This window comes from Empidonax traillii, unplaced genomic scaffold (genome assembly GCF_003031625.1).
Source record: "Empidonax traillii isolate 1590-97213 ecotype Southwest subspecies unplaced genomic scaffold, ASM303162v1 scaffold204:size1584377, whole genome shotgun sequence".
In the NCBI taxonomy this organism is placed as follows: domain Eukaryota; kingdom Metazoa; phylum Chordata; class Aves; order Passeriformes; family Tyrannidae; genus Empidonax; species Empidonax traillii.
Window position 1 is genome coordinate 1107700 of NW_020955397.1, and position 25426 is coordinate 1133125.

At 45.9% G+C, this 25426-nt stretch overlaps 1 protein-coding gene across 4 annotated transcripts in view; it reads left to right on the plus strand.

The window, feature by feature from the left end:
• The window catches only part of BRD3 (bromodomain containing 3), a 49312-nt gene that overhangs the window by 18468 nt on the left and 5418 nt on the right, over nt 1-25426 (plus strand). For 3 of the 4 annotated variants that reach the window (XM_027887177.1, XM_027887176.1, XM_027887178.1), the window contains 10 exons: nt 11059-11385; nt 12023-12160; nt 13090-13237; nt 14544-14758; nt 16382-16753; nt 21105-21233; nt 21608-21799; nt 22141-22376; nt 22887-23179; nt 24987-25115. In XM_027887177.1, coding sequence (XP_027742978.1) covers nt 11185-11385; nt 12023-12160; nt 13090-13237; nt 14544-14758; nt 16382-16753; nt 21105-21233; nt 21608-21799; nt 22141-22376; nt 22887-23179; nt 24987-25115 — 2053 coding nt within the window. In that variant the 5' untranslated portion in view covers nt 11059-11184. Of the gene's footprint in view, nt 1-11058; nt 11386-12022; nt 12161-13089; nt 13238-14543; nt 14759-16381; nt 16754-21104; nt 21234-21607; nt 21800-22140; nt 22377-22886; nt 23180-24986; nt 25116-25426 lie in introns of those variants that run through there. The other variant, XM_027887175.1, reaches the window with a different exon arrangement.

The following is a 25426-nucleotide window of genomic DNA, read 5'->3' on the forward strand; positions in this document are numbered from 1 at the left end:
CCGTATGCAGGAGCTTTGAGAGGCTTAGGGCTTATCTGTCCTAAGCTGTGGGTGCTCTCAGCAGGAGCTGTGCTGGGAAAGCTGAGCTCCTCCTGTGAGAAGTCTGTCCTTCTGCCCTGAGCAATGTTCCCTGGGTGCCTGAGGCAGTAGGGAGCACCTTCCCCTCTTTTCCTGAAACAGCACCCTCTACTCCCTAAAGTAATAGACTTTAAGATCCAAATTTTTCTCACAGGCTGTTTGGGGGGGGGTTTAAATCAGATGCATAAACTCAAGACAGCAAAAGTTGCTTTGATACTCTCTCAGGGAGCGACAGCAGCTTAGCTATCACAGTTTGTTCACACCTCAGCTGACCTGGAACTTCCTTGCATAGCTGAGCAAGTTTGTGGATCTACCCAAGCTTAGCAAAATCACTTTTCATCGGAAATAGTAGACCCCATAGAGCCTTTTGCACTTGTGTGACTATGTTTGCTTTAACACATTGAGTTATTCTGGGACAACATGCTTGTTCAAACACAAGGCACTTCAATTGGTTTGGAGGCAGATAAAGCTGAGTTGGTGGCAATATGCACAGGGGACAAGTGGGGGGGTCTTAAATTGCCGTGGCAAGTGACTGCTGCTCTCCCAGCAAAGCTGCAATAACTACCTTAGTGGGTGGGTGCACTTGCTCTGCCCCATTACCAGGTATAATGTTACTGTGGCTCAGCTAAGAAGCAGTATATTTATGTCAGAGTAATTCAATCACTTTGATTTCATTCTTCATCCCCTTAAACTGGCTTGATTGTCACGTATTGATTTTTATGGGAAAGATGCAGTGCTGCAGTTGTAAACCCAGAGCATGATCTTAACCAGTGGCTGCTCATCCGTTCTTACTACGCTTGTGATGCTTCTCCTCCCGAAATGAATCTGTTCCTCTTCAGAACAGTAGCTTTATTCATTTAAATATGTAAAAAGAAATTAAAAAGTGAAGTAGGAGAAAGTGCTGGAGCACAAGAAGATGATAAGGGAGGTCTGTTGATGAAGGTGTTTTCTGTAAGGAATCACTTTGGTTCTGCTGTGTACAGTGAAATGCTTCTAACAAGTTAACAGACGGATGTGTATCTGTTTATTAGAAGTCTGTTGATGTTTGCAGGGAGCTACCCCTAGGGATAACATCTGTAGCACTTGTAAATGATATTAATAATGCTGATATATGGCCTTGCAGTACTGGTGGTGTAAGGGAGAATTGCAGTGTAGGTTATGAGGCACACAGAGCAGGACACAACCCTTTAAATTGGTAATACAGAGGAATTAAGTGCTATTTGCAAGGGCTCTGTATTTTATACTTTGCTCAGAGTGCTTTTTGTGCTTACTTTCATTAAGAGGAGGCAATCTTCCTGTAACATGTAGCCTTTTTCAGTTGGAAGGGGAATTTGACTGTATCTAAACCCCCCTCCCAAACAGGTGTCACGAAGGACCTCTTGGGTGTTGTGGTTTATCTTTTAGAAGTGTGTTTAAAGAGCACTGCAGTGTGGGGAAAGGGATAAAGCAGATGGCAGTTTGAGCTTTGCACTTTCTTTTGATGACGATTAGTGTTGTACTTAGTAAAGAAGTTGTTTCCAGAATCCCAAGTGATGCTATTTAAACACCTTGTAAATACGGGTTCCTCTGTGAGTTTGCTTCCCCCCCTCCTTAATATTTAGTACAACCATAATGCTGAGAAAGGATTAGTCTATAAATGCATGGGAAAAGGCTAATGACTTTAATTGTAGATGGCAGTGGAAATATTCATATCCCCATTTTACCAGTGAGGAACTGACAACTGCAGCATGGGGTGTCAGAACTGAGCTGAGGTGTCAGCAGGCTGGTTTGTAGCTGATTTTTTTTGTAATTCTGTGCAGGTGCAGCAGATGCTTGGAGATGTTCTGCCCAGCAGGGAAGCAGTCAAGCTCTTGTGGCTTTTTCTTTTCTTTTTTTTTTAGCCTTTTCTTCAAAAAGCTTTGTGTCCAATAATTTCTCCTTTTGGAAATCAAGGTGCAGAAAAAGAAACAATCAGGGCTAAAGCTGCTGTGGAAAGACTATGTGTAATTTATTCACTATATGCTGAATCAAACAGAGGGAGTTTGAGGTTTTTCCTTATACTGTAAAAGTACACAGAGCACCGTATGCTGATTATAAAGGGGAAGGGCTGAGTTTTTCAGAACACAAATGTTTAACTGTGCAGATCACATCCTTTGAGAAGCAGAAAACGAGAGCCCTGTGAGGGTGTAGACGTCCAACAATCCCATTAGTTCTGAATCCTGTGCGGGTGTTGCCGCGTTTGGCTTGACTGGGTGTACCTAAAATGCTTCGGCTGTGCACGTATCAGCTCAAACTTGGCTCGGTGCCAGAGCGTGGGGCTTTCCTTGTTGCTTTATTTTGTTTGTGTTTTTAATCATTTAACTGAAATATGGTTTGCTGGCCTGAAATCGGCCCAGCTGTTTTCAGGAGTCGTGGGATGAATCATCGGCGGTAACGCTCGTTGGATAAGCCATGCTTTTGGAGAAGGTAGGCTGGAAATTAATAGGTGAACTGAGGGGAATTAGGAGACAGAGCCTTGAAGGAGGAGGGTTATGGTGCTTCAGTCTGTAGTTAGAAAAGTAGACTGGTTGTGTATGATCCAGCATTTAACAGCAGCCTGTGGTCAATCACATTTCCAAGCTGCATGAAATGGGAAGCTTTAGCTTCTATCTTCTCAATTCATTCCTCCTCATTTCTAACTTCCTCTATGTTTTGGTTTCTTTTTTTCCAGAGGGTGTAGATTAGCTCCCTGTTTCCTCTTGCAGTTTATCTGCGCAGTAGTATTTGTATCTGTTTCAATTTCGTTTCCTGAGGGAATGTGAGCAGAAGGAGCCCCAGGCTGACTTCTGCTGAAGCCACTGAGTATCAGGTTAAGACTATTCAGCATTATCATCCAGCACTGAAATCATTATCAGCCTCAACCTGCTGCTTCACTTAGGTTGTGTGTCCAGGATGGACCTGTTGCTCCTGGACTCTTTGCTCTCAGCAAGGGAGATTTTCCTCTGTTGCTCCATGTGCTGTGGCAGTATTGCCTGATGGGTGGTGGGCAAGCAGGAATTCAGAGATTCCCTGCAGCAGAGATCTGTTGCAAGTTCACAGTGAAGGAACATCAGCCTGACATGCAGTCCAGTCTCCCACTTTCAGAGCAGTTGGTGATGCTGACATGAAGGATGCTCAGGAAGGGTGACAGTGGTTCAAACCCGGGTAACAAATGGATTTGCGGTTCTGGTTGGTCCTGAAGTGTGGATTTGAATGCGTAAGTGAGGGTGAGTAGAGGTGGAAGAGTAGATTCTGTCCATCTGTGAAGTTTAAAATGATGATATGAGAAACGTGGAGAACTGGAATAACAGAGAAGGTATCTGTCAGACAGCATTTGAGCCAGTTCTGAATTTGCACGATTGGCCAGTTGAAGAAGTTGTGACTGATTCAATGGACTCTTCCAATGTGCCCATCAGCAAGGCTTGAGTTTGGGATCACCAAACCTTTTTTCCCCTCCTTGGCTGACTTTCATGTAAACGTGTGGCTCTCCAGCCCCAGATACGCAGCACTGAACCCCCTTTGTTATTTTACCTCTCTCTAACAGAGGCCTGGAGAAGGGGTTGACCCAAGTAGAGAAGCCAGAAAGTGCGGAGAGCTTGAGTTTGTTTCTGTCTTTGCCTAAATCTTGCTTTAGAAAGAGATTTATCTTGATTGACCAATTAGTTATATCTCATAGGTGATAAGTCTACAAAACCCTCTGTTGGTGAGGTGCTGAGCCACAGGGACCGTGCAGCTTATCGAGAGGGCAGAGTTGCTTAGCACTTTGCAGGATCAGGCTTGAAGTGGTTCCTGAATCACAGAGGACTGAGCTGCTGCCTGTGTTGTGGTTTGCACTGTACTTCCAATGTGCCCTCAGCCACGTTTCTGACTCCATGAGGTCCTCTGTCCCCACCCAGCCCCCCCGCCATCCTGCTCCTGACATGTTGAGAGCTTGTATGGTATGTGGCTGTGTGCCAGCACCTTCCCAGCACTTCCTTTTTGCCTAATGTCCAAGGCTGCAGGGCTTCTGCTGCACGTGGGCTTTTGGGAGGCTGCAGTAACCCCTACAAATGCTAGAAGTTGTCAAATAAGAGTGCAGTGGGTTACAGTGCACTGGAAAAGAGAGAAAGTATGCTCTGAAACAGGTTCTCCTCTTTCCCTGTATCCATGACTCCTTGCTGTCTGGCTTTTTTTTTTGGCTCTGCCCCCATTTAGGTGTTGTGGGTTCAGCCCTTGTTGTGGGTCACACAAGGTAATTCCACTGTATCTCCACCTTTCCCCTCTGGGAAGAAATGGCACGAGCAGACTCTGCCCAGACATGTGGTTATCCCAAGCACTTCCCTTTCTATGCCAAATCTCTCTTATGAAACAGCCCAACTTTTTTTTTTCCCCATTGCCATAAAGGTGTAATTGGTGTATCTTGTGAGAGGCACAATTACCAGCATTTTCCTGTAAAGAACCCACCCGTTCCCATCCTGTGAATTTGACTCTGCCTTCCCAGAATGTGGATGTGCAAGCCACCAGCTGCTCCAAGGACTTTGAAACCTGTTCATAGAGGCTCATTTATTACAACTAAGCATTTGTTAACTTTTTCATTATATGTCACCCAGTTAATTTGCTGAAGTGCCTCCTGGCAGATTCTTTGCAAGTGCAGTTCGGTTTATCTCACACATCTCAGTCCAGTCCTTACTGCAGAGTCAGGTCTCAAATCAGGCTGAACTCTTTCAGTCAGGAATCCAACACAGAGTAAGCTCTGTAACCACTCACACTTTTCCTTCCTCCTTTAGCCTTGTTAACTGTGTTACTCAGGAGCTTGCACAAAACCAACATATGCTGGAGTTAAAATTTGTCTCCGGTGTTTTCAGAGGACCACAAAAAGCAGGGCTGGAAGAGATGCCCAGAGGTCATCCTGTCCTCCCTAATGCAAAGCAAGGTCAACCATACCTAATCCATTACTGAGACTGGTCCCTTAGAACTATTCTCAAAAGCCAGTTCAAAGCTATGAAAATGAACTTGTTTTAGTGTGAAGCGTCACTCCCTGCACTTGAACCTGCAGCCTTTAGAAAGCAGTTGAGCCTCGTATGATTTGTGTCTTGCAGGAGGTATGTGACCTGCATCTGAATTCTTGCTCTGACCCGATCAGAAGTGCTTCTCATGGCATTGTCAACTTGAGGGAGAGAAACACTCTGGCCTGTGATTATCAGAAAGACCATCCTTTTATTTGAGATACCTAATAGTGTTTATAAAAGTCTCCAGTGCTTTTACTGAAGTGACTTTTGGGTACCATTGAGTTTGAAGGCGTGATGTGAGACATCCTAAAGTAGCGTGATTTCCAGGGAGCACTGAGTGTGTATCAGAACTGGAGACCCTTAAAATTACCAGTTCTGGCTGATTCCTCCCTACTAGTTAGGAACCCCCAGGCTCCTTACTGAGGAAACACCTGTTCTATAATAGCCAAGGGGAGACCAAGGGTGGGAAATCCATCTGCATAATCTGATGAGCATTAAACTAACCAAGTCAAAAGCCAAGGAATTGGCTTAATCTGCTGTGATCTTTTTCCTTCCCTCATGCAGAGGTAAGTTCAGGACACTGCATCTCCCAGTCTCAGGATGTTATTAGGGCGGTGCTCAAAATAATATGCATGGAAAGCAAATCTCTGATGTGTGGAATTAATGATTTGGGAGACAACAAGGACAGCTTTCAGAGTGCAAAGCTGCAGTTTGCCACGGGGGCACTCACAAGCCAAACTCCCAGATCCTGCAGTGAAGCCAAGTGTAAATGCTTCATCCTCGAGTCTTGAAGGGGTGGCATATTGTGTGTATCGTGTGTTTGTGTCTGCCAGGGCAGTGTTGGCTGATAAAGCAACTTGTCTGTCCTCAAGTCTGGGTCTCAAATTGCAGATCCCTTGAGTTTGAAGGGGATATCCCTGTTAACATGAGTTTAGTAGGTAGTGAAAGCTGATTTCCGATGTGGGACTGTGAAGGGAAAGGAAAGCAGAGGAGAGGAGGACAAGGATATCCACCAGCTTTGTTTCCTTATGGAGGACCCTGGAGGAATGATGTAGCCCTTACTTTCTACAGCCATAGAATGAAATAGGTGCAACCTTTAAATAATAATGTTATCTGACATAAAGGTCATGTTGAGGTTTAGTGGTATTGCTAAACCTCCCCTGCAGAGAAAGTCTGCGTGAGATGATCATGATTGGGCTGGTTCTCTGAGATGAGGAGTTGCATCTGGTGGCAAATCTGACCAAACTTCCAACTCTTGCTGCTCTCAGGGAAAAATGGACCAAGCCTCTCCTTTGGTGGCTGCAAGGAGCCAGTGTTGGGGAGCAGTGCTTGGAGCAGCAGCACGAGGATGCCTGCTCTGATGGCCCTGCCGAGTCCCTGTGGGTCTGGCTGCTGGCTCCATCCTACCCTAGAAAGGCTCAGTTGCTGCTTTTCATGTCTTGTGTGAGCAGTGCTGTTTCCCTGACACAGGGAATGAACACAGGGCCAAACACCACCCGGGCTCAGGACTCTGCTCTCAGCTCTGCCACTCGCTGGGTTTCCATGGACAAACCACCTCACCACGGTGTAACGTGTGAGTTGTGAGCACCAGCTCTTTGAGGTCGGAACAGGGTCTTGTGTCTGCAGAGTGCAAAGTACCGAGGGACCTTGGTCTCTGCCCAGCTTCCATGTGCCACTGTAACGCAAATAATAATGTGGAGATAACGAGGAGGTCAAGGAACATCCCTTAAACTCGATAATTTTCCCTGATGGGAAGATTTATGTCGCTGTTCCTGTCAGGGCTGGAATTGCGCCAGGTTTTGATCAGCGTCCAAGGAACCACACAGAAATACTATAACAAGGGGGAGTGGGGGGGTGGGGGGAAAAGGAGTTGTTGGGCTCTCCTGCTAACATAAAGATTGCTACCTTCTAATTTAGCAATCGAAACAAATGCCATCCGGTCCTGCGCGAACGGCAGCTCGGGAGGAGCCATCCGTTAAACGCCGGGCACTGCCAGAGGAAGTGCAGGGCCGTTGGCTGGAGCAGCAGGAGTGCTGGCACGCTGCACACTTCACAGGGCTTTATAGCTGCTTTTAAAATAGTCCCCACCACTGCAGACAGCCTGTGGGCTGCATCAGCCGAGTGAAATGTTCTCTTGCTAGCACAGGGAATTATTAACATGTTTCCTCCACGCCAACTGTCTCTCCGCTGACTGACCCGTGCAAGCAACTCAATGAAAGAAAAGGTTTTTAAAAAACAAACAAACAAAAAAAAAACAAACAAAAAAAACCCTCCCAACCCAGCTGGGTTTTTTTTTTGATGAGTGGTTTGGCTGAGGGTTGTGCCAAAGCCTGTGGCCTTGCTGGATGCCACGCTGAGGTTGCAACTTAGCACAAAAAGACAGACTTAAGCTTCAGAGGAGCAAGATTTATTTGAGGGTTTTGATTTTGCTTTTAATTATCGTCTCAGACTGAATAAGGAGGAGGAGAAATGCTCGGTGTGGGAAGCAGTGTTCACTCTTCGTGTGCGACAGCACTTTAGGGTGTACTTTACATTTATAATATCAGAACTGTACTTGTGCAGCCAGGAAAATCAAGAACAGCTTCTGCTACTTGAACATTACAGGTCTGAGGAACAGGATAAGTAGTGACTTAAAAATTAAAATTTAAGAAACTATTACTCCAGGGCTAAAAGAAGTCCAACTTTAGCCCCTCATTGGAAGGTGCACTTGATGTCTGTGTCAAGGCTGGTTTTGGCAGTCTTTGCTCCAGGCTTGCAGTACCTTGTACAGTGATGTCCTGGATCACAGCAGGGCTCCCTAATAGTTTAAATATTTATTGATACTAGTGCGATTTCGGTATGTGTTGGAGTGTTTAGACTACAGCTGTGTATTTCAATTCTGCTTGTAGTTACAGGAAAATTTGGGTAAACTTGCTTGGTTTATGTGAGTGAGTCTACTTAAATGTCCTCTTGGATGATTTGTGTGGTAAGTTGGGATGTCAGGTGGTTGTGACTCTCACTTTCCTCATTTAATAAATGATGTCTCCCAACTAGCAGATTTCTCAGGCAGGGCCAGGACCTCTCGAATTCAGTATCACTGACTTTTGGACATTTTCAAAGCATTTTAACCCTCAGCTTCCAGAATCCTCATAGTCCTGCTTTTCGCATTCTTAAAAATGATACCATTTTGAAACTTTAAAGGTGAAAGAATGGCTGTAGAAACAAACTTTTAATTTTAAGAATTACGGAGCAATCCAGCATCAAAGCAGCTTCCCCAGCAAATGATGAGGAAAGCTGATGGACCAAGGGTTAAAGGGTCAGTGAGGCACATGCAGTTAATACAGTTAAAGCTGTATTTATGGCAGGTCAGGGACTTCCAGTGCTGGCAAGATAGCCCAGGTAGCTGTTCCTGTCTTTCAGCTGCAGGATCCAGCATTTCAGTGCCGGTGCTGCTAAGAGGTTTGTAGCTACTTTTGGGTGTAATAACCAGTGAGTTGGAACACGCAAGTTAAAGAGGATCAACTGTCCAGGACTGCCTGACTTGGCTGTCATGGTTCTGCCCCTCCTTCTTTTGGTAATGTTCTTAATTAAAATCCTTTCTGAGTTGTGTCACTGATGACTGTTACATCCTTCTTTTATGTGGACTGTGCAAGCCTTGTTTAAGCTTGAGGATCAAAATGGGCATGTGGAGAGGCAGTGCCTGTCTCAGAGAGTTTACAGGCTGCTGGGTGGAGACAGAAAGGAGCAATGGAGCTCCCACTATCTCCATGACACAGATGAGGAGCTGTGGTGTGAAGATACTGAATGCCTTGGCTAGGGTCAGAGAGAAAGTCTGAGAGAGGCAGCAGCTAGATCTGTGTTTTCTTGAATTACAGTTCTGGGATTTAATAAAAATTAATTAATACCCTTATCAAATGGAATATGAGATGTAGGAGGGCACCAGGAACTTCAAATGAAAAGAGAATCATATTTAGCCTTAGGTTATTTGAAGGGAAGACTTAAGTTACACTGTGTAGTTTCAAGCTTGTGACTGAAATGCTTTCTAGCAGTGGGAGCTGCTCTCTGTGGGTGTTTTATTTCTCCTCAATCCTTGCATTGGCTTCAGTTTGTTAATCAAGAAGACAGCAAACAAAATGCTTCACTGGTGGTCACCAGGGTCCTGCAGCCAGTGTTGCGTATTGTTGGATGATGGATGTTGCTCACAGACCTTGGGGTCTGAAACCCATGCAGGGAGCTCCCCAGAAGGAGGCTGTGGGCAATTTCCTAATTATCTTTTTTGTTCTTAATTCTTTGTCTGTTCCCCCCCATCCCCCCTTGATCTGAAGATTGAATTTTGCAATAATTCTGCTGCTGCTTTGACTTGATGGAACACCAGGAGAAAACGCTTCCTCAGTTTCTTCCAGATGTGAAATCCCAAGGAAGAGCCTAGTTTTGAAATTCCTCGCCCAGGGGATGCCAGCATCCCTCCTGGCTGCTTGGTGATCACCCTGACTGTCACCAGCAGCATGATCAGATGAGGAACTAGTCCTTTTTGAGCTAAGCTGGGCTCTTGAGTTGTCAAAGAACCTGAGGCTTGATTACATGGCACAAGAAAGCCCCTGCTTTTTGTACATCTTTGGAATATGGTGGGCCTCGTGGACCAAATGTTGGCAGTGTCATAACTGGACTTGTCTGCTCCCTGCACACATCAGCACGTGTACTCACACAGGGGTTTATTTTAGGTTTTTAACAATTTCCTCCCTCTCTGCTGCAGATCTGTTTGTGTTTGTACACATCTATTTTTGTAAAGCTCCCTCCCAGTTAGGTATGTGTTTACTTTTTGCCTTCATCTAATCAGCAACTCAGATGTTCTATATTTAGTCCAGATATTCAGTAGAGATGATAAAGGCTGTATCAAAGCAGAGGTTTCTGGGTTTCTCCTGGGATGTCTGTCCTTCCTGTGTTACTGCAGGTTCTGTCTCTGCTCATGTTTCTCAGTGCAACCAAGAAGCATATGTCAGTGAGAGTATTTGTATGGCTCTCTGAACTCATTTGAAATAATTTGCCTCTAGAAAGTGCTTGTGGTCTGTTTGCCATGAGAAGAGTAACTGCAGTCCTGATGTGAGTTGAAATATCCAATGTTTATGGAAGATGACACAGAAAAGCTGTTTACCATATGGTACACAAGGCTCGGTGATACTGGGCTATTTTTACCCCTGCAGTTTGCTGAAGGAAAACCAGAATACAATAATGCAATTTATGTATTTTACTGTATTTCATATGTGCCTTTAAGAGGGAACATGGCAGTGTTCTATTAGCCAGGGATATAACATCAATTGTTATTTGTATTGAGCCTCTATCTTTAAACTTTGGCACAAAACTAGGGTCAAAACCAGCCAGGTACGTGCAGTAAGGGGCATAGCAAGACATTTATGAGATTCAAAGTTCAGATCACTTCAAGTTAAGCTGTTTCTGGTGATACCTTTCATTCACAGCGTTTCCTTCTGTCCCTTCTATTCATTTCCCTGGATGGAGGGTCCTCTGGCAGCTGTCGTCTGCTCTCGATTATGGGATTTTAGACTAAGCATTGCACCAGAGTAGAGACTTGTAAGCTGACTCAGTGCCAGGGAGCGTGGGTCTAGAGACAATGCAGTTCAGTTTACATGGAGCTGGAAGCTATGGATTTAGTAGCTTGGATCAGTGCATTCATGGGAGTCTGCATTACATCCTAACTGTATTCCCTGACTGTATTCTTAGGTTGCCCCAAGTGTTTTCTTGACACAAAAATGCTCTCCGAGCCAGATGAAGCAAGGACTAGTCCCACGAAGCTTACTGTCTCTCTGCAGGCTTTGAATTTGGGAATTGCTTTTCTGCTGTCTCTTGGGTGTTGACCTGTGCCCATCATCAAGATAAACTGTGTCACAGGGAATGAATCCGCTGGGGTGAAGAGCCTGAGTTCAAACACTCTTTAACAGCAGAATTGTCTTAACGTGCCTTCTTCAAGTGCCTGTATTCACACGCTGCCCTCTTCCTCTAGTTTGCTCTAGGTTGTATGGTTGGACCCTGGAAATGGGATTTCAGTCCCGTTCAGGGAGCATAAAGGAAGAAGGAGAATCTCCCCGTTGCTGCTGCTGTAACAGCGAGTGAGAGCCAGAGCGGGAAAATGTCGGCAGTCACATCAGCAATCCAGGCTCCTCAGGGCCCCGTGAATCCGCCGCCTCCGGAGGTGACTAATCCTAATAAGCCTGGCCGGAAGACCAACCAACTGCAATATATGCAAAATGTTGTGGTGAAGACCTTGTGGAAGCATCAGTTCGCTTGGCCTTTCTACCAGCCTGTTGATGCGATTAAGCTGAACTTGCCGGTACGTTTTTCTGTCGTCTCCTGCTCGGTGTTGTGTTCCTAGAAAGCTTTGTGTTGGTGAGATCGGTTTTCTGACGGCCTGGGAGTGGAAATATTGGTGCCTGACATCGCGCTGGAGGGTTGGGCTCGGAGAGTGGCCTTGGTGCCACGGTGAGAAAATGACAGTGCGTGGCCCTGCGCCCCTGCAGCATCTCCAGGCTAATCACAGCCTCTGCAGATGCTTGAGACCAGCCCAGGGAGAAACTGGGTTAAGCCTTTTAAACTGCTGGAAGCCTTTTAAAGGCCAGAATGCTCTTAAAAGAGAGACCCAAACTCGGTTTTAGCCAGGGCTGGCACTGATAAACTCCTCTAAGTGCCAGAGGCGGCCTTTAAAAAAGTTTAAAGTGCTGATTCCCAGACTGGTGGTTGTGGAAGGAGCTCATGTGCTTTGTAGTCAAGTTCATAATAGTGATCGAGTAAGAAGATACAAATTAAAAAATAAATCGCTATTTTTTTTAATATATTTACATTTACAATTTCCACAAAATTTGGGGTGTGTTTTTTGAGAGGGGGGGAATGAGGAGAAAGCAGGTGTTGGAGGAAGATGTGATCAACACCCTCTATCAGGAGATGTAACATCTCTCCTGTTTCTCCAACAGGATTATCACAAAATAATAAAAAACCCCATGGACATGGGGACGATCAAGAAGCGCCTGGAACACAACTACTACTGGAGTGCCAGTGAATGTATGCAGGATTTCAACACCATGTTTACAAACTGTTACATTTATAACAAGGTAAAGAGCCCAGACAGACCCAGCTACCCCTGTTACTCTGCGGGTTTTTGAACGGGCCCTCCTTGCGAGGGTTTGAAATGCCACTAATTGCAACCACATTACTTGAAATGCACAAAGCTGTCTTTGTGCCGTGCCTTTCTTCCCCCAGACTAGCTAAAATGGCAAATGTGCCTTTTAATTATAGGTAGATTTCTGTTCTGGGGTTATGTAGCGAGTTTTCGCTGCTTTTATTTTCAGTTAGGAATTCTTTGAGGTGAGCTGCAGTTCATGCAGTGCTCTGCAGGTGTTTTGTGATGCTTTAGTGCTGTGTTAAACTGACTGGCAGTAAATAGTGTCTGTTAGCAACATAACTCTGTTCTTTGACTCTTTCTCCATAAATATGTTCGTACTTACACACACATTTAGAATGCTTATTATTATTATTTTGGGTTTGGCTTGTTTGCTGTTTTGTTAGGTTGTTAAAAGCCTCTATTCTTTGTATTATGTTTTCTGCAGTCGTTTGTCATCATTGACCCAGACTGGAGAACAGCTGAAATAAACAAATTAATTAGTTTGAGCCACAGAATATGTGTTTAGACTCTTCCTTTGGACCTGCTGGCAAGCAGGGGAGGACAGCTCATCTGTTCCAGTTTGCTGCTTCCATGCTGTTGCACAGGATGCTGGTTATCAGGCTCCTACTGGAAGTCCTGATAACTCTCTGGATGCAGTGTACTTAGGGGCTGTAATTATTGCATGCTAGAGCAGAATAGAAGAGCAGGAGGGATGAGAAGAGGCATGCAAGGAGGGGGAAGAGCTAATCTGTTTGTTCTAAGAGTTTGAGTGCCATAATTTATTTGAAGAGCAGCGTCATCAGGGTTTTTCAAAGCCTGCTCTTGAACCTCTCTGCTTCAAATGTGGTACAGCATGGGCTCGTATTCTTCTTTCTGCAGCCCACAGACGACATTGTCCTCATGGCCCAAGCCCTGGAGAAGATATTTCTGCAGAAGGTTGCCCAGATGCCTCAGGAGGAAGTGGAGTTACTACCCCCGGTTCCTAAAGGCAAAGGTCGCAAGCCGTCAGCGGGCACCCAGAGTGCAGGTATTGACCCATCCAGGGACAGGAGGGGTGGGCAAGAAAAGACAAGGTAGTCAGACATGCCAGACTGTGGCATAGAAGGCCTGTACATATTTGGGTTTGTGCAGCTCACCCTGGTTTCTTGGCAGAAATCTGACACAGCAAAGGCTTGGACTCAAATCTTGCCCCTCCCCTAAACCCTGTATAAACGCTTTTCTTTTGCACACGCAGTTGCAATATCATAGAATTGAAGTCTGATCCACAGAAGGGATTTATTAAGCTATTGCAGAGGGCTGTGCAGACCATTTACGTGTCAGTGGGAAACTAAGTTTAGTTCAGCTTACCTAGAGCTGATTTTAAATGGATTTAGGACTAAAATGCCTAAGAATGGTAAAAAAGTTCATAAAGGAGCTTGTGTTGCAGTTTTTTCTTTCTCTAAACAAGGTCTGATTGTCTCTCTGGGAAAGTCAACTGTTCCTCTGTTTTCCCACATCTCATGTGCTAAATGGATCTATAACTTTATCCAAGCTCAGAGAAATTTGTGATGATGTGTCTTTTCAACATCCCTTGATAAAAGCTGCTCTAAAACACAGAGAAGTTTGCTACTTTGGTTATTAATTACTAGGTTTGTCCCCTTTAACGTTACACTGGTAAGCAGTTTTTTAACAGTGCAGGTGTAGCATCAGGGACATTCAGGCTATTAGGAGACTTAAGCTTTACACAGAATCACAGAATCATGGAATATCCTGAGTTTTAAGGGACTCACAAGACTCCAGCTCCTGTCCCTGCACAGGGAAGTCCTGAGAATCACACCACGTGTACTTGTGGCAAAGCTGAAGTGCTTTGGACTCTTGGGTGTTTAGGTGGCTTAGGGGAGTGGTGGTTATCATTTGCATAGTATGAACCACTCCCTCTGCTCCACCTCCTTGACTTCCTGATGTTTTGATGGATTCAGTGTAGCTGTGAGGGCATGAGAGGGGTGAGGACTGTCCCAGGGCAACACACACCCCATGGGCAAAGCTGGAAGTATTTTACTTGCGTGTGGCTCATGGTACATTGACGTGGGTCAGAAATTTCTCATTTTTTGTTGTGCCCTGGGTAACAGCACCAGGCAAATCAGTGTCCTTTGTGCCCTTTGCCAAGCCCATGAGTGCACAGTCCAGCGGCACCACACAGAGTGTGCTGAGTTGGAAGGGATCATTGAGTCCAACTCCTAACCCTGCACAGGACATCCCCGAGAGCCCCATGGTGTTTCCCTGTGTACCCGCTGTCCTGTCAGCACCTGCAACCCCCAGTTCACCGCAGTGAGATTTCTCTCTGTCCTCTGAAGGAGCCCAGCAAGCCGTGGCCGTGTCTTCCGTGTCCCCGCCGGCGCCGTTCCAGAGCGTCCCTCCCGCCGTGTCCCAGACGCCCGTCATTGCTGCCACCCCCGTGCCAACCATCACCGCGAACGTCCCGCCCGTCACTGCCCCTCCCGCCGCCGCTCCCCCTCCTCCTGCCGCTCCAATCATGCCCGTGGTGCCTCCCACGCCACCGGTCGTCAAGGTAAATGGAGAGCCCAGCCCCTCGCTCTTCTTCGGAGGGCAGCGTGGCTGAGCAGCGCTCGGGTTCCATCCCCTCGCTGCCAGTTATGTGCGTTCCTTCTCTTCACGTGTGACTCTGCCTCTCTGGATGCTGTTGTGCCTTTGGGGTGAGCTCAGGCGAGCGGTCACCGTTGAGTTTTAGGGGGTTCAGAAGAGTTTTGGCAGTTTTAGCGCACCCCAGGCGAGGTGATGTCAAACTGTGATTGCCCCAACCGAGTTCCAAGCTCTCCTTTGACCGGAGCCTTCCCCAGTGCTGGTGCTCCAGGAACCAGAAGGTGGTTGGAGGTTCCCCCCATTTTGCCCTAAAAGCATCTCTTCCCTCTGTAACTGAGCCCCTGACTTTACTGGGACTGTTCCTTTAAGGTTTTCGGGCTCCAGCACTAGGAATGTTCCTCTCTGCTTTAAACCATTTCAAGACAAGCCTGTCACTCCAGTTGGAGGAGACTGATGTTGCCTGCAGGTTTTGGGTGCCTTAGTTCTGTCTTCCCCACTGAGTAATCTTTTGGGAGCTGTCATTGGTGTTTTGCCATTTATTATGTTAATTTATGGGTAAATGAAAACGTTGCTCTAGATAATTGGAATTTTCTTAGCAAGCTCTGTATTGCTTTAAAAATGATGAAAGCATAGCTCAGAGAAAGCTGGTGGGGTTTTTTTCTAAACTGGGGAAGGAACTGCAACAGTACTGGTGAGGTTGCTTGGACCAGCAAAACCACTGATTTTTTTTTTGCTTATTTAACCCTATATTTTGGGAATTACTAGAGAAATTATAAGTCAGATTTTGCAGCTGAGCTGTCCTCCTCAGAAACCTGTCTCATACTTCAGTTTCTGTCCAAAGAACTTGTTTCTGAGAATCAATTTAATTTTAAAACTCCAGGATGAAACGAGGAGTGAGTTTACCAAATACACACTGCAAAATTAATTCTGCTTGGGATTTACTTAAGATTTCCCTTAGATTTCTCTAAGGAACTTTTTCCTCCCTTTCTCCCTCTCCAGAGAAATAAATCCTTCATAGGAGCACAAGAGAGCTGACTGGACAGTCTCAGCTTGAATTTATGTGCGAGGGTTTATTTGCTTAAGGCAAAATCTTCCTTAGCACACCCACTAAATACAGGGGAGTGAGGGCTCGTGGGTCTTTGGTGATTAATATGCTTTGGTTCAGAACTTGTAGCCTGATCCTGCCACTGGGGACTCAGACATGTGGTTAAGTTACTGACACTTGCTAAGTCCCGATGCATCAGCTGAGCTGCAGTAATCGACCGGGCGCGCTCCTTTCCCTTGGCAAACACGAGGTAAGAGTCCTTGGCTTGAATCTCGGTGAAATACGTAGAGCTAACAGCGTTTTGCATCGTGGCTGGGGTTGGGTTGGAGACGTGCAAGTGGTTGGTTACCGTGGCTCAGGTGATGTGCAGCAATACATCGTGTCGTGGTCACGAGTTGCGCGTTGAAGCCTCCGCTCACCAGTCCCGTTTTTACCCCGGTGGAGTAACCGTGATTTCTGTGAGAGGACAGGCAAAAACAAGGCAGGGCCGCTCCGGGTTTCCTGCTGGCCTGAGAGCTCATGGAGCCTGTCCATCTGCTGTTTCAGAAAAAGGGAGTGAAGCGGAAAGCAGACACGACCACCCCCACCACCTCTGCCATCACTGCCAGCCGGAGCGAGTCCCCCACGCCCCTCTCGGACCCCAAACAGGCCAAAATCATCGCGCGGCGGGAGAGCGGCGGCCGGCCCATCAAACCACCAAAGAAGGACCTGGAAGACGGAGAGGTCCCCCAGCACGCAGGGAAGAAGGGCAAACTCTCTGAGCACCTCAAGTACTGTGACAGCATCCTCAAGGAGATGCTCTCCAAGAAACACGCAGCCTATGCATGGCCCTTTTACAAGCCCGTTGATGCAGAGGCCTTGGAATTACATGACTATCATGATATTATCAAACACCCCATGGATCTCAGTACTGTGAAAGTACGTCCACATTTACCACCTCTTTTGCAGGGTGTCACAGCCCTCTGGTTGCAGAGGACTGGCTCCTTCTGGGGGAGGGGGGGGAAGGGATGAGGGTGGAAACTGAACTTGTTTGGATATCAGATGGATATTTTTATATTTTGTTTCCTTCCCTTCTCTTTTTTTTCCCTATAACCTGGGGCAACTTTTTGTTTCTGCCTTGCAAAGCAAGTGATGTATGCAAAACAAAGATGGCATCTTCTCCTCTTTGTGGATAGTCCAGCTATTTAACTGGCGTCCTTGGGGTTGTGTTGCACTCTGAGAAGAAGAGGTGCTGTGTTTCATAGGATTCAATTGATAGTATCCCATTTCCAGAAACTGCTGCCTACCTACTTGTTGGCACAATGTGTGGTCCAGATAGGCTTACACTGAGCAATTCCAGCCAGGATGTGAGGATCTGGTACTCGGGGAGGGGAGGAATAACATGATGGTTGCACAGGGTTCATGCTTGACTCTTTAAGAGTTTAGCTTAGTGTGGTTCTACATTCAAGGTATTCTTCCCAGTAGACTGGGAGATTTTCTGAATCCTTCCTACATATTCATGTAGCGAAGCCATATGTTTCTAGTTTTCATCTTCTGTTTGTGAGCTAGCCATTGGAATCTGTGTTGATTGAGGTTAAGTTGTTGCTGCTGGCTTTCACCAGTGTGCCAGAAGGGTTTTGCTGCCAGTGAGACAATGCCTGGGATTGTCTGAGTGCCCAGGTGGCAGGAGGGCAGCTGTGTTCATGATTCCTTTTGTGTTCCTTGGTAAATCCTCGGTGGTATCTGGAACCACTGTGTCATGCTCAGATGTGCCCTGCCATTCAGCCATGATGCTGCAGGGGTTCTTACAACAGCTTGACTTCCTAGGGATGCTGTGGGTCTCCAGAGACACCTGCAGCCTGCTAGACTGAGTCCCAGGTGAATGCAGTAAGATTAGAGATGGAGAGAGTGAAATCCCGTGTCCCTCAAGGCTGCTACGTCTGTGTGGGCTTAGGTGACTTCTGTGCTGTATTCTGCAAAATGCAGGTGCAGAGCTGTGATTTCTTGGTGACTTCTTCAGACTTAAATCTCTTCGTAGTCCTGACTTCATTCTTTTAAAATAGTACAGCTTTATCCTTTATCTGCAAGTGCAGGTGATAGTCTCCCTCTGTGCCTGACTAGTGTAGGGCAGAAAACTGGAGACAGGTTAATGAGAGACCCAGTGGAGTCTTTTATACATAAAGACTCTGGGTTTGTCTTTCCAGGTGGTAGTATTTCTCTTAAATAAACTTGTTTGAAGTGCTGTCTGGTATTGTTTTTTTATGGAGTGTTTTATTATCATTGCTCTTGGCCTGTAGATCACAGTGTGACTTCTCTGAGATGCAGTCCCTAATACGTTAACTGTGTGGAACAGAAACCTGCCATTTACAGGCAGTGTAATTTTCCAGTGTCAGGGACTTTCTCCGTGGCTCTGAAAGGCTTTAGATTTAATTCTGCACAAGTGACAATGGCTGTGATAAAGCAGCACAACTAACGGCCTTCAAACTAATCTGGAAGGAATTATGTGAGAAAGTAAAACACAAGCATTGCTGCAGCTATAATACATCTTGTCACCTCAGTTCTCTGGTCATGTGAGGTTTGATTTTCCTTGGAGAATATCCTTCATGTCCAGGAGCACTTTTTTTTCCCAGGCTGTGCGTGCAGCAGAGGTGAATTCTGGAGGATTTGGAGGTTGTTTTCTCTGTGTGTGGTGGAGGAGGCGGCTTGGCTGTCATGACTGTGCCGGTGGCAGGTGAGGTGGAAGAGGCTGTAGCTGAGCTTGTTGCAGCCAGGAGCAGAGGGATGTGCTGGAGCTTGGACAGAGTGAGAACAGCTGAAGGGATAGGATCCATGAGCTCATCTCCACCTCAATTCTTTGATGGCCATCACAGAGAGGGAAAGAGCAGAACTGCTTGAAGAAGGAGAGGAAATTCCCTGTAATGAGGGAAGTGCTTGCACTGAAGCTGTAGCTGTGCTGCTGCCCTGTCCCCAGGCAGGCAGGGCCCAGTTGCAGAATGTCCATGTCCCGTCTGTGGTGCTGGGAAGCTTTGGCACTGGGAAGCAGGTGCTGTGCCCACGATGGAGCTTGGAGGAACCTGGAGCACCTCTTCTGCTCCATCCTCTGGCTGCCAGGTCACAGCAGCAGCGATGTGGATGTCTCTGCCTTTGGTTTACTCAGTGGTGAACAGTCCTTGCTGTGCAAGAGGATTTATACTTGTAGTAAAGCACTACCTCCAGGGATCTAACTGTGCTCACTGGTTAATTTTCTTGCAGTGAGTTGCTGTAGTTTCAGAACAGATAAGTTCAGGGTCTTGAAGGTGAGGAGATGTTCTTTGCACACTCTGGGGCTGGACAAGGCTTACCTTAGAGCAAGAGACACATTAGACATTAGGAAGTAAATATTAAAAAAAGCTTATGAATATTAAAAAGTATTAAACAATTGGTTGTTGAGGGAGGAATGAGATTGTTGTGGGTAGATACTGTGTGGGACAGAGAATGGCTGAGCTGGCCTGCCTGTAGCTCTGTCAGTCCTGCTTGTCTGTGGCTCCTGATTTGCAATTGTAAATGTAATCACTTTTTTTAAAGCAGCTGGATATCTCAAAGTGTATTTGGTGGGCTGAAATATCTTTGAGATACAATTTTAAAGTGCCTTTATTGCTTTTGTTAAGCTAATTATTCTTTACAGGAAAACAAAACAAAAATCCGCAGATTAAAACTGTTGGGCTTAGAAAAGTGTTGAGTTTGGATGAAAAGCAAAGCCTCAGACACTGGAATGTATTTCATAGGCAGTAATCAGGCACTGAATATGCCAAACAAATATAGAAAGGCCTTTCTTGCAGTAAGATGTATTTTAAAATAAACAAGCCCTTTTGCTTGAACATATGTTTTGCTTTGGAATTGGCTCGAGAGGCTTTTCAGGCGGGAACACCACAAACCTATTTCCCTTTCTGCCTTTGTGCTGTGGCTCCCAGGCTGTCTCCTGGTTTATTCACCAAGAGAATGAGTTCTCCTGACAAAATTTTGACAGATGTCTGGCAGCAGCACAGCGGGGAGGAGTGTCACCACCCTGCAGCAGGTCCCTCTGAATCTGCATTGCTGGAGGTGAAACTCTGCCCTATTCCCAACAGAAACAGTTCTGGGAGCCGTTGCAGTGTTTCCAGATTGTTACAAGGTCTCTCATGTAGATGTGGAATTTCTGTAGCTTCCATTGAGTAAGTGGGAATTTTGCTTGTGCTTGGGGTGGGTGACAGACCCTGAACATCCCAGATTTCTGCTGGGATGGGGAATGTCTGTCCCCATCATGTCTGCAGCCCCTTCCCTTCGCTGGGGATACAGGTGCACAGGACATACAAAAGGGAGGCCTGTATGCACTTGGCAAATGGAGAATTTCTTTAAACCCAGGTCTTTTAAATGCAAATGAAATCTAGTGTTAGTTTCTCTTTCTTTTCAGCAGGAGTAATTGGAGCTAAGGTTTTATACATAGTAGTAATATATGCATAAAATCAATTAAGTGCTAGGAATGCTATAAACTGTTCTCTAAACCCATGTCATTCAATCCCAAACAGTAAGAGAAGTGGACAGAAATGAGAGCTGAGAAACAAGAGAAAGGAACAAGGTGCAAATATTTAGCTCCTGATACTTATTCTCACTACATTAGGAAATAACATTATGAGTAGGTTCATAAAGGGGTAATTCTGTATCAGTTGGACTTTTAAATCAGAAATAGGTGGTGTAGTTTAACTGTAAATGCCTATTTTGCTGTAGGAATTGCCAAGCAATCTTCCTGCCCTGTGTTAGCAGGAAGTCAGATTTTCATCTTTTCTGCCCTTTCAGATTTACAGGGCAAGAATACCCAAGCAGCACACAGAAATACACACTGAAGGTACTCCTGTAATTGTGACTTGCTTGTTGACTCTTGCCCTTTATATCCATTATCCTTGTTTGTATTGGTTTCTGATCCAGCAAACCCTTTCTCTAAATGTTTTCTATTAGAATGTGGACCCTGACAGATTTGTATTTTACTACTTAGAAAACAACCCAAATTTAGAATCTTAGTGTTCAAACTGTTACGGAGCGTTATCAACTTCTTTGGTTTCCTGGTGTTTGTTTGCTTGTTTTATAAAGCAGAAACTCCAAATGTTTTTTTTTTTAGGAACCAATAACCCAACCCAAACTTCCCTTCTCTTAGACAAATGGGACTTTTCAGGCTGCTCTGTCTCCGAGGCTCACGTGTCCCCCACGCAGCCGCTACAAATGCCCTTTTGCTCATGGCTCTTTCTCCCCCTTTTCCCTTTGGCTTCTTTGTTTGCAGAAGAAAATGGACAGTCGGGAATACCAGGACGCCCAAGGTTTCGCAGCAGATATTCGGTTAATGTTCTCTAATTGTTACAAGTACAATCCTCCAGACCACGAGGTGGTAGCGATGGCCCGGAAGCTCCAGGTAAAGGTGTTGGTAAACGCGTCTTCCAGAGCGCCTGTAGTTCAGCTACAGGGTGTCAGTTCAGAGATCCAGGTGGGGATCTGCTCTTGGGAGAGCTGGTGATTTCTCCAGCCCTTGGAAAGAGCCTTGTGCTCTTCCCGTGGCGTGGCCTAAGTGCCACTTTCCACTCCTAAAAAATTATAGTCTTTGCTCTCAAAGTAATGGGAGGATTTTCTTGGCCTTACAGATGGCCATACACCTTCTGTATATTATTATTTACTTGTGCAGGACCTCGTGTAGTGCAATAAAACCCTGACCCTGATGTGTTTAAAAGGCCAGAGTGAGCTGTTTGGGGCTGAGGCTCCTTTAGTCACCGGTTTTCCTCCTTTTTGCAGGATGTCTTTGAGATGAGGTTCGCAAAAATGCCCGACGAGCCTGCAGAGGCCCCCCCTCCACCTCCCCCAACGGCACCAGTGGTGAGCAAAAGCACAGAGAGCAGTCACAGCAGTGAGGAGAGCTCTTCTGACTCGGACAGCTCTGACTCTGAGGAGGAGCGAGCGACTCGGCTGGCGGAGCTCCAGGAGCAGGTACTGCAACAACTGAGCTGTGTGTCAGGGCAGTGGAAAGGGCACAGCAGGAGGAAAGGGGTTGATTTTGTTCTTGAAAATCCCATCCAGACTGGGTTGTAGGAAAACACTCCCTTTTTCTCCCAGCTAAAAGGGGAAAACACTCAGTTATGCAATAACTGTGTGCTGGATGTAGTGGTAATTTTCTCCCAGTGCTGATGCTCTGCGCTTCCTTCTGGGATCCCAGAGTATGAGCTGCTTGATCGCTGACTTGGGGATATACTTACACCTTGGGATGTAGATGAAAGGTAGTGGAGGCATCAGCTCTCCTGCCTGATCAGTTTTTCCCTGCTCTCCCCCAGCTGAAGGCCGTCCACGAGCAGTTGGCTGCCCTGTCACAAGCGCCAGTGAACAAACCAAAGAAAAAAAAAGAGAAGAAGGAAAAAGAGAAGAAAAAGAAAGATAAAGAGAAGGAGAAAGAAAAGCACAAAGTAAAAACCGAGGAGGAGAAGAAGCCCAAGGTGGCTCAGCCACCAAAACAAACCCAACAGAAGAAAGCCCCAGCTAAGAAAGCAAACAGCACAACCACAGCAAACAGGTGAGAGCCTGCCTTCCGCAAGGTGCCTCGAGGGGAGAGCAAAGAGCTCCCAGCCCTGTTCTTAATTAATTCCTGGGGAAGCTCGGTTGTCAGAGCAGTTAATTTGCTGTTGAATAGTGTCCCCATTCCCAGACAACTCCAGGGAGTCTTTAAGTTGGAGCTGGCAGTGGAACTATGATGTTTTCACTGTCCAACCCTTAGAATCCCTGCCTGATCGCTCTCAGATAAGGTTTTGGGTTTTGCCTTTTGTGCAGCCACCAAGAACGTGCCACTTCATTGCTGCCCCCCTGCTGCTACTGGGGCTTGTTGTCACGCTTCACAGGGCTAAAACAGCTGATCTCAGATTGCCAAGCTTTTTCAGCAGTTGTGGTGCTGTTCGAGCCGTCTGACAAGAGGTTCAAAGCCAAGGGCGTTGGGATGTTTGTTACAAGGGAGTTAGGAAAAAAAAAAAAAAAGAATTCATTGCTTCTATGTACCCATGGATGTTTTCATGCTTGACAACCTCCCCAGGCAGCCCAAGAAAGGAGGCAAACAGGCATCTGCAACCTACGACTCGGATGAGGAGGAGGAAGGTCTGCCCATGACCTATGATGAGAAACGACAGCTCAGCCTGGACATCAACCGCCTGCCCGGGGAGAAGCTCGGCAGGGTGGTGCACATCATCCAGTCACGGGAACCTTCCCTCAGAGACTCCAATCCCGACGAGATAGAAATAGATTTTGAAACGCTGAAGCCCACAACTTTACGAGAACTGGAGAGATACGTGAAATCTTGTTTACAGAAAAAACAGAGGAAACCGTTTTGTAAGTTACCTCCCGGGGCACGTGTCCCCCCCACCGGCTCTTGGGCTCAGCTTTGGAGTCAGGGCGTGTGTGTTGAGATTCTCTTACCCATCTGCTGGGTATGTGATGACAGGGATTTTTAGAGATTCTTTTCTCCCAAGAAAATGTACAGAAACTTTCTGGGTTTTTTCTGTTCTTTCTTCCCATGATGTTGTGCTGCAGAGACCTGGAGAGCTATTGTGTTCCTCTGCAATATGTGTGTGATGCCTTTATTACTTATCCAGACTCTGGAAGGCACTGTAAAGGTTTCAGTCTCATTGTGTTAGGTGTTATGTGTACACATCTGGAAGGATCAGTTTCTCATCCTGAATAGTTTAGCATCTAATTAGAAAGGAAATAAAAAGCATGGTTGGGATCCAAACCACCAAGGGAATAAATAACTTGCACAAAGTTACCTGGGCAACATGTGGACTCTGGTTGTAAGTGTCTGAGTTGTATATTCACCCCAAAACAGTTCTTCCTACGTGGTCTGATTACCACATTGCCCTCAGTCTCTCAGATCACAGGGTTAGTTTTCATGTGCTGCTGAGTGTGTAGTTCAGTGAGGGACAGACCTGTCTCTGTGCCTTTTCCACAAAGTGAATTGTTATAGCCCCTTGAGGGTTTACCTCCAGCTAAACAGCAGTGGGATCACTTACCTGAAGTGGTCCTGGCTCTGTTGGTTAAGAGGGAATTGTGCTCTTAAGGCCATGACACAAAAGCCACTCCCCACTCTTGCAGAGCAGCTCCATTTCTTCCCCACAGGATTTTCACGTGAGCAAATTGCAGACTTTGACCCTTCTTTTTGCTTTTTTTAATTGATTTTTTCCCCCTCCAAATCCTTCACTATTGGAAGAGCTCAGGAAAGGATTTTCCATAGTGATTAGGAACAAGAAGCATCCTTTAGTTTTGGAACCAAAACACAGAGTAACACAGATAACTTCAGATGTCCACCCTGTAAACCTGGCATGCCTGACCCCAGCTGGACTATTGAGATGAGTGTTCAGGGTTGCACCCTCTTAGGACTGTGTTTTCCAGATTTCTTTCTTTATAAATCATTGCTTAAAAGTAGTGCACAGAAACATAGGTATTTCCTTGCTGGATCAGGCAAAATATCTGGCCCCTGTGTTTCTGATCCTGGCCAACACCTGTGTTGAATTACTCCTTTTTTTGGAGGAGTATTTCCTCTGCTGTACTGCTGGTACTTCTCACCATTTCCATCCCGATGCAGCTACATTCCTGTTGTCTGCCAGCCTCTTTTTGCCTCAGTTGGTTTTTAATTTGTCCTTGTTTGTTTTGTTTTATATTTAGAGCAACATAAACCACAGTAGATTCTTGCATGAGGTACCGGAAGTTTGAATGGCAGATGCTTTACTCCTGACAGCCTTTAATGGGACACTTTATTTTACAGGGCAGAAAACCCATGTAACAATTCTGTAATTACAAATGTGTAATTATTGACCATATAACTGGCTGGTAAGTAACCTGTAATGACAAGAGTCATTACATGGATATTTCTATCTTCTAAAATACTTTCCAGAAGATCTCTCTTAAAGAAAAAAAAAATTAAAAAAAAATGCATGTTAGAGGATGGTGGTGACTGGATGAGTTGGACAACTTCATGTGTTGTCTTTTATCTGGGATGTGTAGTTGCTGTGTGATCACTTGATCTTAGCAGTGTCACTGCAATGTGTTCACACAGATTTACATGCCCTGTAAAATAGTGATGTCCACTCTTTTCCCCTGCATCCATGCAGCTTCAGAAACTGTGTGTGTTCCTCCTCCACAGCTGCAGGTGGGAAGAAGCAAGCAGCGAAGTCAAAAGAAGAGTTAGCTCAGGAAAAGAAGAAAGAACTAGAAAAACGGTTACAGGACGTCAGTGGGCAGCTAAACAACAATAAGAAGCCTGCAAAGAAAGGTAATGGCTTTGGTTTTACTGTGAAAACAGAGCCCTAAAAATTGTTTGTGTACACAGACTCACAGAGACAAAAACCTCTGCCTTCTTGTAGCCTTGGGTTTGTCTCTGTGACAGGTACCCCAGTTGGTCAGGGGGCACTGCAGGGCACTGAGCTACTATGTGGGGTCTGCTTTGGTCCCTGTCCAGGTAGAAACTGTTGGATAGTAAATGAGAGGTGTCTTGGAGGCAATTTCTCCTGTGCCTACAGACCAGTACCACAGAGCATCTAACACATGATTTTTCCTTTAAAAAAAGCCCAAGCCCCACGTAGT